Source organism: Parasteatoda tepidariorum, chromosome 1 (genome assembly GCF_043381705.1).
Source record: "Parasteatoda tepidariorum isolate YZ-2023 chromosome 1, CAS_Ptep_4.0, whole genome shotgun sequence".
NCBI lineage: Eukaryota > Metazoa > Arthropoda > Arachnida > Araneae > Theridiidae > Parasteatoda > Parasteatoda tepidariorum.
In genome coordinates, this window is record NC_092204.1 from 69,093,244 (window position 1) to 69,110,276 (window position 17,033).

At 26.9% G+C, this 17,033-nt stretch overlaps 1 protein-coding gene across 1 annotated transcript; it reads left to right on the forward strand.

The window, feature by feature from the left end:
* Positions 1–2,049: 2,049 nt before the first annotated feature.
* LOC107438998 (speckle targeted PIP5K1A-regulated poly(A) polymerase) lies at positions 2,050–14,722 on the forward strand. Its single transcript, XM_043038542.2, has 8 exons — positions 2,050–2,516; positions 5,232–5,423; positions 5,734–5,943; positions 7,675–7,913; positions 9,944–10,164; positions 11,100–11,189; positions 11,578–11,708; positions 14,058–14,722. The coding sequence occupies exons 1-8, from the start codon at positions 2,376–2,378 to the stop codon at positions 14,706–14,708; spliced, it is 1,875 nt and encodes a 624-aa protein (XP_042894476.1). The 5' UTR covers positions 2,050–2,375; the 3' UTR covers positions 14,709–14,722.
* The last annotated feature ends 2,311 nt before the right edge of the window (positions 14,723–17,033 follow it).

Consider the following 17,033-nt stretch of genomic DNA (forward strand, 5'->3'; position numbering starts at 1 on the left):
CATATTTGAGGTCACCCCCAGGAACCATTAAGATTGACACTTAGTTCGTGAAAATCCGATCATTAGAACGAAAGTTATTCAGGGTGATTCGTTTTTTTTTTTGCGGACTGTACATATATAGAAATAATGAAAAAATACTTTTTTTCATACTGAAATATTTATTTATGGTAACAAATAATTTTTACAGTTGTGACACTGTATTGTATCCAACCTTCGATGGATTTTAAGTATTTTGTAATCTCAAACCGTAGAACTGGTTTTATCTGATAGCTCTATTTAACTGACAAAAAGATGTAGCATAGCAATAAAATTATATTAGTTTTGAGAGATTAACAATTTACTTCACAAAACTCTCATTCAGGGAACCATTAAACTAGAGTTACTTTCTTTTCAGAACATTGGAACTGTCCTACACTTGAACTTTTGTTCGTCCATTTCATATACGCGTAAAAAAAAAAAAAAAAAAAAAAAAACACCCAGCGGTGAGGAAGCACCTTTCCCTTTCTAGGAAAAAGGGCAGAGATTCTTGCTATTACTAGAATTTTCATCATTTTGCTTAGTAGTTGCTCTTTACTCTTGTAGAAATAGTGTGAAGTTTACCCACCAGTTAGTTTGAAAGTTAGTGCATCTTGTTTAATATATCAGTCTCTAGTATTTTACCAAGTAAAACAAAGCAGTAAATTCTTCACATATATTAATTACAAGTAATTTTATTATTAGCTAAGTTATTTTCTGAGGTTGCAAATACAAAATTATATTTATTTTATTATTACATAAAGAAACTAATTAAAACTATTTTTTTAACAATAGATGTTTTTGTTTGAGTTTTGAAGGTAGGGAAAATATTCTTTTAATAAATATTTTTTCATAAAATAACTCTTTAATTGTTTAGGAAATTCATTGGTCAGTATAGTGCTAGTATAAAATATTTAAAATGATTTTGAAAGATTAATTGAAATATATTAGAAATTTTAATAAACAAAATAATCTGTTTAAAAAAAATTATATTAATTCTTTGTCTTTAAAGTTAAAATTTCTGAAACTAAAATTATCCCAGTGAATAATTATTCAGTCAAAATATTATTCTATGTAGAGAATTAGTTTCAAAATATTTCGATAAATACGAAAAATTTCTTTTCAAGCGAAGAAAACTTTAAACTGACTCAGATTGAAATAAACGAGTTATGTAAACATTACAAAAACTTATAATTAATATTTACGAATGAGAGATGAATAAATATTTCGTATATTAATAAAGGATATAACTTGTACTGATATAACTAATACCAGATACATTTAACTTTCTCGCTGGGTATCCCACGATTTCCACAAGCAACGCAGAAATAGCAAAATTTGCGCAAACAGCCATTTCTACAGGGATATATTTTTCTGTCTATTTAAATGTGCGACCCACACTTTTACCGTTAATGGTTTATTTCGGTTTTTCTATGATATTTGATTGCCCAATGATCTGATATGACTTAAAAGATGGCGGTTGCTATTCATATTTCTACCAAATAAAGCATGTTTTTAGAAAAAAAGACTGAAACTGGCTAATCATTTTGCAAAGAAACGCGAATTTTGCGAGGTTAGGCATAACCAATCGAGTTAGGCATAACCAATCGGTTCGAATCGAGTTTTGTTCCGATGTTCATCATACTACACGTAATTTAAATTTTTTTTGTAAGTATTTTGTCTATTTTTATTAGTATATATGTTTTGTCTTTGTATTTCGTAAAAGAAATTATAATTTAGCAATGATTAATTTTTAAAGTTATGCTTTTGTAAAATTATTTCCCAACGACTAATTTAACGATTAATGATCGAGAAACTTTTTTTTGTATATTTCAGCTTTAAAACATATTTAAATAAATTTGAAATGTGTAATTAGAAAGCCCAAAAATTTTCGACCTATTTTGACAAAAGAAAAAAAAAATATTGAGAATGTAAGTCTTACCTTACTAACAGTATTTCTAAATTGCCGCTAGATGGCACTTAGAAGCTGTAGAAGCCTATAAGTAGTTTAGATTAAAGCGTACAAACCTGTTCAAATGAAATAACATTTTAAGAAATCTCCAGTTGTTAGTCGTTATTGATGTTTTGATTTTAATATGTTAGCAGAGCTTATGCAACTTCGTTTAAGTTGAATTTACTAGCCTTTTCCGAAGAGTTAGAAAAATATCATGAATATAATATGAAATAAGATGATAGAATCCATATGCAATGAGTAAATGATGTGTTATGTATGTTTAGGGCATGTGCTCTTGCGTGTCAAAAATGTTAAGTTTTACGGTATAACTTATTCATCCTAATCCTTACAATCATTGTGTGCACTTTCAATAAATATTTAGTTTAATTTAAATATTTTATTCATCATGATTCATACTATGAAATATAAATCTGCATTAACATCTTTTTGTAATCATGTTGGGCATGGCAGAATATTTGGAAGTTATGCTATTTTGTGTCAGAACAATCCCCATATTGAAAGGAAAATGCATCGACCATTTCTTCAGGTATTGTAAATTTTGAGGTATATTTTGTTCTACTGATTAAAGTTTCCGTATCGGTATCTTCGCTAAGCACGTCCAGGCAGTGGCGTGTAGGAAATTAAATTAAAAAAGAGACCAACTTAAAAGTTGAGTTATAACTATTAAGCTTAAAAAATATCTACTTGGGGAGATTTCCGTATCGTGAACAGAGGCGGAATAATCGCCAAGTCTTGGCAACTTCCAGGCAGTGGCAGGCGAGAAACTAAAAAAAAAAAGAAAAAAAGAAAGAAAACTTCACGAAAGGGGACCAACTCGAAAGGTATAACTCACAGCCACCCCCAGGCAAACATGTACATGTTTTTTTTTTAAATATGCAAGTTTAAAATCTATTTGGCACCTTGTCCATAGTAGTTGGCGCAACAGATTATGATATGGAAATATCCCCCTCTACTTCTTTTTAAAAAAGAAGAATTTTTTGCGAGTTTGAAATTTTTTTGGCACCTTTACGCAAACAGATAGCGATAAGGAAATGTCACCTTAAAGTGTAAGTTACACATATTTCTTTGAACAATTAATATTTATACTTTTTGATGTGTATTTTTATCTTTCCTGTTGAGAAAATAACAGATCATTTTTATAGAAGCATAAAATTCTGTATTCATATCACAATTTTCATTCTGATATTCTGTAAGTAATTTGTTTTATTATGATAAAATATTCTTGTTTCATCTGTTGAATACTAAATAATTAAGTATTCGAATTTCTTAATCTATATTGTTCAGAAAGTTTTACCTAATGTTTATGAGCTTAGAAAACTTGAACTTGGTTGCTTTCTTGCGTTACAAATTCTTTAGCAAATGTTCAACAAAGGAAAATAGTTAAGAGTAGGAAATATTCCAGACAGATTTGCCCAAAATATGAATCCAGGGCTGATTGTGCTCCGGAAAAAATCCGGATTTCCGGAATTTTCGCTAACAGTGATCCGGAAGTTTCCGGAGATCGAAGGTCTAGATGTTTAAAAAAATCATTGATCACAAAAGTTTCCGGAAATCAAATTTTCAAAGGTGGAACTTAAAAACACAGTTTATTTTTTTGTTTGTAAAGGAGATACTTTATAAGCTTATATTCATGATTAATATTTATTTTTATCAGTAAATAGTTGTTATAATCATAAACTCAAGAACGAAAGACATATTTATAAAGTTTAATTACTTCTCCAGGTCATCATAGGTATGTGTAAAATTTTAAATATATTTTAAGTAAACTAAGAAATATTGAGAAAAAGGAAAAAANTTTTTTTTTTTTTTTTTTTTTTTTTTTTTTTTTTTTTTTTTTTTTTTTTTTTTGAACTCAAGAAATTTTCTGGAATTTTGACTTGGGCTCACAATCACCCCCTGTAAATCTCAATGGTAATTAGAAAATTGAAGATGAAGTATTATTTATTGAAATTAAGTCAAGCGTAGAATACTTCCGTGACAGTAACCGTCTTTGTCTTAGCATACTCAGTGAAAATTACAGCATCCCAAATAATGTTTTCAAGGAAAACTGAGAACCCTGTGGCAGAATTTTTTCAAGCTATCTGCGACAAAACTCTCTATCACTATTATCTTTCTGCAAGATACTTTTAATAATAAGAAAAATATATGTTACCAATTTAGAGTAATAGAAGCGCTGTAAAACTATATAATTTTTTTTAATAAAACATGTAATAATTTTTTATTCTAATATTATGTGTGATATTCTTGCATTTTCTGGGGGGGGGACACAAATTATTTCTTTCTCCGCATTTTGTAAATAATTACCACAGTAAAATATAAAATTAAAAATCATGAAATCCGTAGTAGTAATTGCCGAAAAAAAGATAGACAGCAAAATTGCGCGAATCGGGTTCCTCAAATGCGTGTTTTGTTTTGAGATTACATTGTTGTAATAAATAATATCGCATAAAAATATTGGATTTAAAATCTATTGAGAAATCAATAGCAATAACTGCCATAAAATCTATAGAATTATTGCCTTAAAAAGTAAATACTCAAATGAACGATTCGAATTTTCCATATTGTTTGAAATATATCGGGATATTTAAAATCCGCATGAAAATCAATATCAATAACTGCCGAAAATACAATCGAAACATGACATCGATTTACGATACTATCGTCGTAAATTTAGAGCGTGAAAAAGTGATTATCTAAATGCATGATTCTAATATTATGTGTAAATTTCTATAAAAAAGAAAAATGACTAATTTTTTTTTTTTTTTTTGGCTTTTCAAAATAAAAATAATCTTTCTGCAAGAGCTCTGTAATGTTCTGCGACAATGTCGCCGTGTCACAGCTATTCTGCCACGGGGACTGAGAATACCATATATTTTTTTTCATAGATGAGACCCGATATACGTTTTACCTTGTTACTTAAATCTACCTTCTTAATTGAGGACTAAAATAAATAGAACAAGAATAATTTTCTAACTTAATTTCTTTTGCGAAATAAAGTTTTAAATAGTATGCAATGAAAGTTTCTAAACATCGTAGTATTGCTTAAATTTTTTTTAAAATTCTAAATTGTTTTTTTTTTTCTACTGTGGAAATCAGTTTTTCTCAATTTTATTTAATGAAAAGGTAGGATTTAACAAAGAAAAGAGTGAATTTAATATGACATTAAAATATAAATTTATATATTTCCCTGTATTTCTACATCATCTGTTCAATTCTTTTAAAATATAAATTGAAATTCTAGATTTCATCAAATATTTCAACATCTCCAGACGTCTTAAAAGTTCATACGATTAAAGGCTGGAAAACCATTGCAGCAACAGGTGTAAAATTAAAGGCGAGAGCTAATTCAGATGATTTCTCATCAGCTTGTGAAGAAGGAAGCAATGCAATTTTACATTCAGATTTAATTGCAGAATTACAGAATTGTAATTCAGTAAGTATTAATTGTACATTACATTTATTTTAGCTTGAAAAAGAAGACTAAGTCAGTAAATTAAGAATTATAGTTTGTTGAAAAAGTCGCACTCTATATTTTGTGTAATTTTTAGTGTTTCTGTTAACCAGAAACACCATAAATATTACATAAAATATCCATAACCTAAAATTAATGTCCATAAAGTTTTAACATTTCTATAATGCAAAAAAACTAAAATTCTTTTATATTTGTAACACGCTCTTGAAAGGAGCACACTTATATTGACTTCATTTCAAACTGTGTTAAAGCAACATTAATTTAATTTTAGGTTTCATCCCAGATAGCAAAATTTTGCTCTTTAATGAGTTTATCAGATGAAGATAGAGACAACAGAACATTGTTTTGCAAATCACTTGAGGACATGTTTAAAATATATTTTACTAATTTTAAACTTCACCAGTTTGGATCAAGTGTTAATGGCCTTGGCTTCAAAGGTTGTGATGTGGATGTATGCCTTCAAACTCTATTTTATGATGAGGTAAAATAAATTTTTCTAAAAAATTATATCTGAATTGTTTTATACAGTTGATGCTTGATGTAACAACAAATGAAGAACAGACATTAAAACTTGAAGTCATAATATCATGAGAGCACGAAAATACCATTTATTTTTAACTCCCACTTGATATTACTAATTTGGACAATGCAATACAAAAGTTTATTATGGATTAGGCACATAACAGAATGATTATTAATAACGTAAAATATTATTTTAATGTTAATACACGTAAAAGTATCACTTAAAATGACACATTAAAAATTTTTAAAAATTTTAAATAATAATTTGTTCCAAGCAGTTATCTTAAATAAATGACAGATGTTCAGATGAATACAAAGTTAACATATATGAACTTGAAGATAAACGGCTTAAAGTGTCTAATATTTTATAAAAAAAGAAATTGAATTTTCAAACAAGGAAAGTATGATTAATAAATTATTTCTTTCCTTTGAAAAGAAATTTACAAAGATAGTTAATGCATGAACCCTTTTAATTTAATTAATGCATACCAGACTTTATGAAATTTTCCAATTGATTGCATAATTTAGAAAAATTAAGTAGTAGTGACAAATATTTCATGAGGCTATTGGAAGTTTTAATGGTTTGAATTTCATTTTAATTTTAGAAATTAAATTGCTCACTTTTAACAACTGGATTTATTTTCTTTAATTTATAAGTATACATTGGTAGATAGATAAGAATTAGTAAAAACTATTTACTTTTTCAATCTTTCTCTACCAATTTTCCTTTTGTGGCTGTCTTGAAGGTTTACTACCTTGAAAAAATATTAATTTTTTTAGAAAAATAACATGAATTCATTTAATATATAGCTTTTAGAAGAAATTATAAAACTATTTATTAGTAATAAAAGTGTTTACCGGACATTTATAGAAACATTATTAGATGTGTGTTATATCATACAAGAAGAGGTATTTAAAAATAGACAGATTTATAAATAGACAGTCTTTTTTTAGTATCTAACTTGTTTGATTCTTGGGGCTTATTCTATATATTTATCCTATATATTATCCTATTTTTTGTATCATAAAAATGAAATTTATTTTGGTAAACTATAAAAAAGATTTTGTATGGTTATAATAATTAATTAATGTAATCTTAAAGTAGACATCTTCCAAATGAGAAACTGTTTTCATATTCTAAAATTATTTTCGCTCAGATTAATTTATTCACCCTTTACTTTTATATCTGCCACATATTTTTTTAAAAATGATGTGTAGATTTTGTGTCTCTTACTTCGTTAATAAATATTACAAGTTATAAAATACTCTAAAATATATTTTATATTAATTTTTTAAAATATAACTGAACTATAATATTTTAGTTTAAGTTTTATTTTTAAGGATACATTTCATACCAAGTTACATTTCATACCAAATACATTTCATACCAAATTTTACAGTTATTCAGTATTTTAAAATTTATCAATTTGATATTAATTCATTAAAATTTATCTGTTTCAGTTGTCACTTACGATATCTCTTTAAAATGTTATAAATCATGTATTTTATTTTAAGATAAATTTATATTATTTTATAGTTTTATATTATTATGTATCTGCTAAAAAAAGAATCTTAATGTTAAAATTTTCAATTGTTGAGGACAGAATATATATTATTGTACATATATAATAATTCTTTAACAAAATCAAGCTTCTTTCATTCAATTTCTTTATGATTTTATTTCTTATAGAATTATGTTACTCTAAAAGATGTACCTACTCTTGATTCTGTGCTGGATGGATCAGTATCTCAAGAAACTTTAAGTCGCTTAACTCCTTTGTATATGTTACGTTTTGTAAGGCGAATACTTCGAAGGCACGGCACAGCAGATATAAAAGAGCCCATATTGTTTATAAAGGCTCGTTGCCCTATTCTACGATTTTATAATGCAAAATACGATGTATTTTGTGATTTTTCGTGTGAATCTGAGTAAGTTTTGATTGAATTTTTATGTATGTTGTTACTCATTCAAAGTGATTATGAAATAACTTTGCCGATATATGACCTCCTGGTCAGCATACCATTTGAGAAAACATAAAATTATACATAATGGTATCATTCATAAGGTAAAGATTATTCAGCTCTAATAGTTACGATTTCATTGACATAACTTTGAAATTTTAAAATATCAATGCCTACTTTATATGGAAAAACAATCAAATCTTTACTGTAAAAAATTTTCAATAAAATTCACCATGAAATATCGTATTGTTAGACAGAGGTGAAGAGAGCAATGTACAGCATACAAATAACTATGCTTTCTTTCCATTATTAATAGAAAATGTTCAGTAGAGCTTAGTTGCTGATATTTCAAAAATTTATAAAGGCACTTTTCTTCCTTTTCGTCTAGCGCTACCATTTTTTATACTGAAACTAATGTTTCAACTCCACATTAAGATTTTTAATTTAAAGGATCATATTTTGATAAGAAGCTGTGTTGTCATTCCAAAATTTTGATTTTCTCTCTCTGTAATTATAATTGTTAGAGCTGGGTATTATTAAAGAGTAATTCCACACTTTATGAACCAATGGTCAAAATGTCGCGTCTTTGTATTAAATTTATTTAGGCTCATAGGAAGAACTAATAGAATAGATAAAAAATACTATGTGTCAGATTTTTTTAAACTGTTTGTTTCTGAGTTAAGCACTTTCAAAATTTAGAAAGTTTACAAATTTTTAGCAGTTTTTAAATTTCTAAGTGACTAATGAATTGAAAACTTATTGATCTAGAGAGCTAGTTTTATGTCCTTTTAAACAGTTTTTAATGCATTTTATAAAATTTATAATGTAGCTAAATTATTTCAAAAATTATTTTTTTTTTAAAAATTACCATCAAATTTTTAAACAATTTAAATTTTAATCAAATTTTTGAATTTTTCTGGGAAAATAATATTTTAAACTTTATATTAGCAATGTGTGTGCCATATTTGAAAATGGTACTCTGATGGGATCATAAAAAAATATTTTTTTGCTAAGTCATGTTGTAAAGGGATGAATGACAATTGACAAAAGTCATGTTGTAGTTCTCTCAAAGGTTATATTTTCTAGAGAGTCAGATGTTGGTAAAATTAATTTATAATGACCAAAATCTTTAATCTATAGCTTTTGATGTGCTAGTTTTATTGTTTATTTGATTTTAACTGCAACAGTATGTTCTAATCGAGCAACCCTTTATGTTATACCAATTTCCCTTTTGCAATATTTTAAACTAGAATAATCTTTAATAGGCTAATCTTTTCTTCCTTTTTTTTTTACCAATTTCTAATTTTTTTAAAACAAGAGCTTTTTTTTAAAGCGTATAATTTCCTTTATTATATTTATATAGCATTTATTATTACAGTTCTTACTGTAATAATAAAACTTAATAAATGATTTCCTTAAGCTTGATTGGATTCAGAATTACAATTATAAACTGATAAGTTGAAAAGTATTTTATGTAAACATGACTTAAATCTTTTTTTAATTTTAATTTTTGAACAAAGATTCTTATTTTTTTAAATTTATTATATTTTTTTTCTAATTAATTATATTCAAATTTAAACATTAAATTAAAAAAATAGCTATGGTTTTTGCACAAATATTTCATAAATTATTTTGTGTTGCTTAATAATTTTGTGCTGTATATCAAAATAAACTGTTACGAATTAGTACTACACAAAAATATACAGATTATGCTTTATTTTGTAGAGAAATTTAAAGTTTACATTTAAATGAATTTATTTGTATTTTTTATTTTGGAAACATTGTTAATTTTTTATTTTGGATAAATTGTGATATATTGAAAACAAAATGCTGTCTCTATATTTCATATTGTTGAAATAAATATGAGATATGCATATTAATATGCCAACTCAAATTGACTAAACTACTTAAGTGTTCTTAAATGTTGTCTATAATTTTAATTTCATCACTTATATGTTATGTTTGCTGTTCTAAAAAGCATATATATAAATTTTCAGAAATTCACTTCGTAACACACGAGTATTGCGCTTGATATGTCAGCTGGATGAAAGATTTGTGGTTTTGGCAAAGCTGGTTCGATATTGGGGGAAATATGGTGGTTTTGTTGGTGATATTGATAGATTCAATAGTTATGCATTTTCTCTCTTTGTTATCTACTTTCTCCAGAATGTGCACCCTCCAGTATTGCCACCCTTACAAGAAATCATTGATAAATCAAGTAAATTTTTAGTGTTATTGAAATTCTTTCTTGTTGACTTTTAACTTCCAGGATAATTTGTCAAATTTAATATCATTTTTACTTTAGGTTGTCAAGCTTACAAAAGTTATTTATTTTTGGTTTTTCTGATTTGTAGTTTTGTTTCTTAATAAAGTTACATTGTTTTAAAAAATAGCTATCAGCTAAGACAAACAAGTTTTTTTATTTGAGGTTGAAACGAACTTAAACTGTTTAAGCATTTTTACTGTAGGTTTGTCAAGCTTACAAAAGTGATTTATTTTTGGTTTTTCTGATTTGTAGTTTTGTTTCTTTATTCAATTGTCACATCAATTTTGGTGTTTCATTGCTTGATAGAGGTTGTAACAAAACAGATTTGAATTCACTGAAATTATGAAACTTTTGTTGTCATTTAATAAAACTTAATATGGTTTGCACAAAGCATATTGATTGCCATATCCACTGATAATTCTATCATTGAAATCATAGACATTAGCTATTCTTTTTTCTATTAGAATTTTGTTAAGTGAATTGTGTAAGAAATTAATGCACAAGAAATAACTCCTTAAAAAATGCAATACTGTTGCCACAATTTAGAAGACTATACTACAGCAAATATGTTTTCTTTTAATGCACTTTCTACAAAGCAATGGTACTTATGTAAAAAATTATTTAGGTAAGAGAAAAATACCAATTACCAGGGGAAAAATCAAGTATTTAAATAATGAGGATATAGCAATTATTTTTTAAGTTTGTGCTAGTAAATAACCATATAGGATATAAAAATGGAAAATTCAATGAAAGTGCGAATAAGCACAATTAGCTTGATTAAAACATAATTGTTTATTCCATTGTTTTTAAAGTGCTATTAACATAATTTACTTTTTTTCTTCTTTGAAATATATATTGGAATTTGTAATACTGAATTTTTGTTTTAGATTATTTGAAAACAGCTTCTGTGGCAGATGTTTCAGTGATGATTGAAGATTTGAAAAATTTTAAGCCCTCAGAAAATACAACACCAGCTGGTACGTTATTCAGAACTATTTCATTAATAAACTAATATGATTAATCTTAATGAAAATATTTGATGGTAAATTTAATTCATTTATTTTTCTATTGCATTGAAATATGCTTATTATTAATATATAGTTATGGTTGTTTCCCCAATTCTTCAGAAGTTTTTTCCCCCAGTAATTATAGTGAAATGTGGTTCTTTCCAATTATTACTTCTTTTGCATTACATTTGTTTCTCTTTATCCATATTTATATTTCATAAAATTGTTTGATTAAATGTATAGTTTTATTCCGCAGGGGTGGGGCATACTTGTTTTGTAAAACTTTGTTATTGTTTATCTATTACTTTGTTGTAGTGATGTGTATTCTAATGTGTTTACTAATATTAATTTATTTCAGAAAAACTACTGAGGGATTTTTTCTTTTTTTACCTGAATTTTGACTTTGAGAGAGTATTACTTCCATATTCTGGTTCCAGTGTTCATAAAAGTGAATTTTCGCCTGTCGACAATTCTGGAGATAATTTTATGGTAAGTTTATACCTATATATCAATGCATGCAATTCAATTTATACATCAATACAACATAGACAACTCAAAAAAGATAATTGTTCTTTACGTAAAAGATAAATGTTTTTTATGTTGTAGTATTCATTTAACAAAACTTACCAGATGTCCAGAAAATGATCAACAATTTGAAAAATCAATTAATGTAAAATGGAAGGAGATAGAAAGATATTGTTTACTATGATCTGCACAGGAAAGTGGAAATTTTTTATTGCTTTGTTTCAATATTAATTACAAAGTTTGTCAACAGATGTCATTGCTGACTTAAAATATTAATACGATACATATATACACAAAATATTAATTTGTGTGGGTCCGCAGACTGTGTCATGTTGTTTCTGTAATTTGTAGTTACATTGAAAACATTGTTTTTTGCAGTCAGCAGTGCCATCTGTTAAATAACTTCTTAACTTCATGAGTTTAAATTTTCTAGTTTCCGAAATGCAACAAACCATACATTTCTATCATCTGTTTTTCTGTAATTTATTTTTCAATTTGTTGGTTATTTTTTAGACGTTTCAGATTTTAAAAATTCTGTTAAAGTGATTGAAATTTATGACGTTTCTCAATTGTTTTGTATTTTTAGCATCCATTTTCATAATGTCCAAAATATTTCTATTTTATGACATTTCAATTTTTGGCAATTAGCACTTTGTAATTATGGTAAAAACCTATGCATATTTTATGAGGATTCTAGAAAATACTACTCGGTCTAAATTTTTTTCCCAAATCTACTCAATATATTTTTTTATCCATTTTCTTATTAGATTCTTCCAATAAATAATAAAAAGTGTGTTTTTAAATGTTATTAACCTTTATTTCTGTTATTTGACTAACATAGTACTTTCATATTGATTTAATTAAAAAATATTTTTAGCCTTTAACGAATTTATAAATAAAATTTCTTTGAATAAATAAATGTAATGAAATGAACATCTAATTAGAATAATATGTTGGCTTTTTAATGTTTCTAAAAGAAATTTATACCTTATTTCAAAATATTGAACTTTTAAAAAAATTGGCTTCTTAAAATAGTTGCTTTTTTCAATTAAAAACCTTTAAGTTCAGTTTATATAACTATTACTTCTTCNTATAAATTAAAATAAAATAAAAAATAGCCTAACAAATTTAATTACTTTTTAATTAATTCCTTATGGGCAACTTAAATTAGATTTCCGTTTGTAATAAATTCAATAATGTAAAATAATATTTAAACATGTAATAACAAAATTAATTTTCACATTGAAAAATAAAAAAGAGAGTTTTGTATCAAAAAAAATTTACCTAATTAATTAAGAAACACTTCTTTATATATTCTTTTCAATAATAGATTACGTTCAGAACAATGTAACGACTTCGATCATAATGTCAGTTGTCAGTCTCACTGAAAATAATCTACAAGAAACGATATAAAGTCGCGACAAAGAAAAAACTCAGAGGTGCGGAAACGAACATGCGAGATCACGATATATGTTCTCAAAACTGAATCTGATTCTACCGCTCATCAATCAAGGCCGTTTCAACATAACGAAACGAATATCGTCTTCCACAGCGCGAGTTGGCATCGGAACGTAAGAGAAGGTCCTTGTGTGTCTTATATCGCTATATCGTTTTGCGTTCGTCTTCTTTACTCGACGGCTTAAATCAGATTTTTGATGCATCGCCTGGAACGAAAGTCGCTGTATCGGCCTGCCGATATAGGCGTTATATCGATATGTCGCGATATATCGATTTATAGCCCAGTCCTAATTATTACTGAAGATCAGTGTCAGATCCAAGAGTATGGAAAATTATGTCTATGAGTTAACACGTTTATCTTTTGAAAATAGCATTGCAAAAAATTTTACTTTTTACATGCTACTTATATCAGAGGTTACAGACATTTTTTTTCATTATTGCAAACATTTTGGCAGAGGTTTTTAAAATGTATGTATAGAATTTTTCGTTTTAAACCCACTGGTGGTTTTGACATTTTTATTTTTACTGCTTCCAAATGTTCACAATATACAACTGTGGCAAGCAGATTCTTCCACCATAATCAGTAAACTGTGGTATGAAGGATCATTTTTCCACTATCTAAATCTAGATAGTCACCTATCTAATTCTAGATAAGTGTGTGTTTCTATGTGCAGGACTTTTTGTAGGTAGAAAATGGAGTGAGGGTTTAACCATTTGGAAGGATAAAAAAAATGTTTCGACTTTCTTGCGTGCATAACTGCCAGTAGGTTAAATAGTGTACAGTAACAAATTTGTCACAACTTATTTGTTTTGTAAGTAATGATTTGCTAACTATCTTTTTTAATTACATTATAGTTTGGTACTGTTAGTATCCAAGATCCATTCCGTCACTCGTACAATGCCACTACATCAGCAAATTTTAAATATTGTGTCAAATTTATGAGTAGTTTAGTACAAGTGTGTGATATTTATCAAGACAGTGAAAACTGGTTACCAGAAACAGAAATGTGGGGCTTATGTTCTCTACTTAAGCCTCCTACAAATGAGATTAAACTCTCAAAAGAATTGCAAGAAAAGCATACTCATCAGATAAGACTGAAAGTGATACCAGGTGCAGCTTTAAAATTAAGGAGTATTTTTGAGCATGGATTATTATTTCAATGTAAAGAATTCAGTGTAGACAGCAATTCAAGTAAGATACTTAAACTACAGTGTAGAGTTTATAGAAATACTTGGCAAGGACGTGATGTGGTTTTCCATAAATATCAAAATTCTGAGAGTGAACTTTTGGAAATTGAACATATGGTGTCTAAAGAAATAATTAAAAATAAGACAGAGTCTAGGAGAGAAATTTTAGCTGAATTTATGTTTGAATGCCAAGAAGTTGAAGCACATAATGGGAGAGACTTGATTTTAAATTTTAATTTTACTGGGAAAAAGTTTCCCTATGTCTTAATTATATTTTTAAAGGAATATGTACCTCATATTTATAATAAAATGGGATAAAGTTATGTGTCTTATGATTTGATTTTTTATTCGTGTTAAAATGTAATCTATCTCTTTGAAAAAGGATTGTGGAACTAAAAAATTCATTTTTTGGTTCGTATGCTTGTTTTTTCTTTATTGACTTCATTGTATATAAAAATTATGTTTAGCTTCGATCTTATATAGTTAAACCTTGTTAAGAGGGACTCGGAGGCACAAAAAAATTGTTTATGCTGGAAATTCAGGATTTTCCATATAAATATTTTGTATTTTTTAAAAATTGAACGATTTTTATTTCTTAATTGCACACGTTCTAATTAGCAGCAGCATCCAAAAAATTAATTCAATTCTATTTTGGTTTTATTTTTATATAAAATAGATGAATTCCAATTTCTCAGAATTGACCACTTCTATTGTGTACTGGAGTTTTTGAGAAAACATGCTTTGTTATTTTTAATCTTTAATACTTTTTATTTCTTAAAAGATAAAGTTGGTTCAGTTATTATCACAGATTTTTTAAAATTCATCTATTTCATTTGAAAGCTGTAATGGTGAAATAATTAACAGCACAAGGTACTGAATACATGAAATCATCGTTGTAAAAACAGGTTTCATAATTGAATGCAAATAAATGTTTGATACATAAAATTAGTCTGAAGAGATATGACGATAGGCTGAGAAAGTAAAAATAACATTAGAGAGCCCAATTTCTTATCACCTGAGGATCGGAACATTGCAGCAAATGCCAAGTCCAATAGGTTACTATTTCCATATTTATTTTCCACGATATCCAATAATGCATCAATGTTATTTTTACTGTTTGAATTTTATGACATATTTCTTAATTAAGAAAACTGAATTATTTTTCCATCTATTGATTCCATCATTCTTCAGAAAATGCTATGTCTATGTACTTAAAATTTATTACCTAACAAACATTCATTATGACTAAAGCTTAATTTGAAATTGGAAAATCACTTCTGATCTCTTAGACATAAGTATTAAGCCTGTAAATTTTTCTTATTGCTTAATGTAAAAATTACTAGAAATGTATAATACATTTTCCATTCATATTTTTATAAATTCTGAATTCATTACGAAAATGTTGACCTATTAACATTATTAAATTGATCATTAAAGTGCATTGTATTGAGTCAGATAAAAATAATTTATTTATTCTCTTCAGACCTGGCAACTTATATTGCACATCATTTGGTACAGCTTTATAATTGGGACAAATATTTAATGATTAATTTATTTCCACTTGTATGCCTCACAAAACACTAGTCTACATAATATAATTTGTTTGACTTTCGGTAATTAGAATGTTTGATTACAAGAAAAAACTATAAGAAGGACCTTTTTGACAGTTTTTTATGGCACATAAATAGAAATTATTTAAACCTCATGGATTTTATTCCATTACCAAAATATAAAGAAATACACTATAACATTGTACAATATGTAAAGAATGGTAAAAATTTATCATTTTTATATGTAACAATTGAAAAACTTAAATATGTCATCAAATTTATGAGTTAACTTTCTTCTAAACTACATATTTCTAAGTAAAAACTGGAAAATTATATTTTTTATTTCTGGTATCGATAAAAACATGAGAAAAAGATAACTCTTCCTTATTTTTATAAAGCATTGTGTTAGACGACCACCGGTTAAGTTAACTTCTCGCTAACAGTTTTCCTGCTATTTTTAAAAATCCTGCCCAACACTTCAAAAGAATGAAATTTTTGTTGATTGCGAATCACTTTCATGCTCCCTTATTTTCCTTCTTGACAATTACAGTTCATTAAATTTTTTTTCTTGCAAAAACCTTCCACGATTTGGAAATATTTAATCAAACATCCTTGTCATACATTCAGAGCCGAATTTATCACAAGGCCTAAGTGGCCCAGGCCTTAAACCCTCTGCCACTTTCTTGGGGCCTCCTAAATGTTAAATTTTTTTTTTGTGTGTCTGTTTTTCTTTAAGAATTGCCTATTAGATTTATAAGTTAGCAGAAATTGAAATAAATATAAGCTCAAATTTAATATCGCACTTTACTTGTGTTATAACTAATTTAAAAACACTTTAATGAAACTTGTAAATTAAGTTAAAAGTAACGACCAAGGGGCCCGTGACAGTTATGTGACTAGAGCTTCCGCATTTTTAGATCAGGCCTTGCTTACATTTTTCTCCCTCTTAAAAGTACTGAGCTACGTAATTCAGTCCACAATCTGTAGACTCTACCGTTGATATGTATTTTAAATTAAAATAAAAGAAAAAGAGGTAAAAAACTAAATTCTATTTTTTATTGCTATTTTAACTTTAAATAAGTATAACGACAAA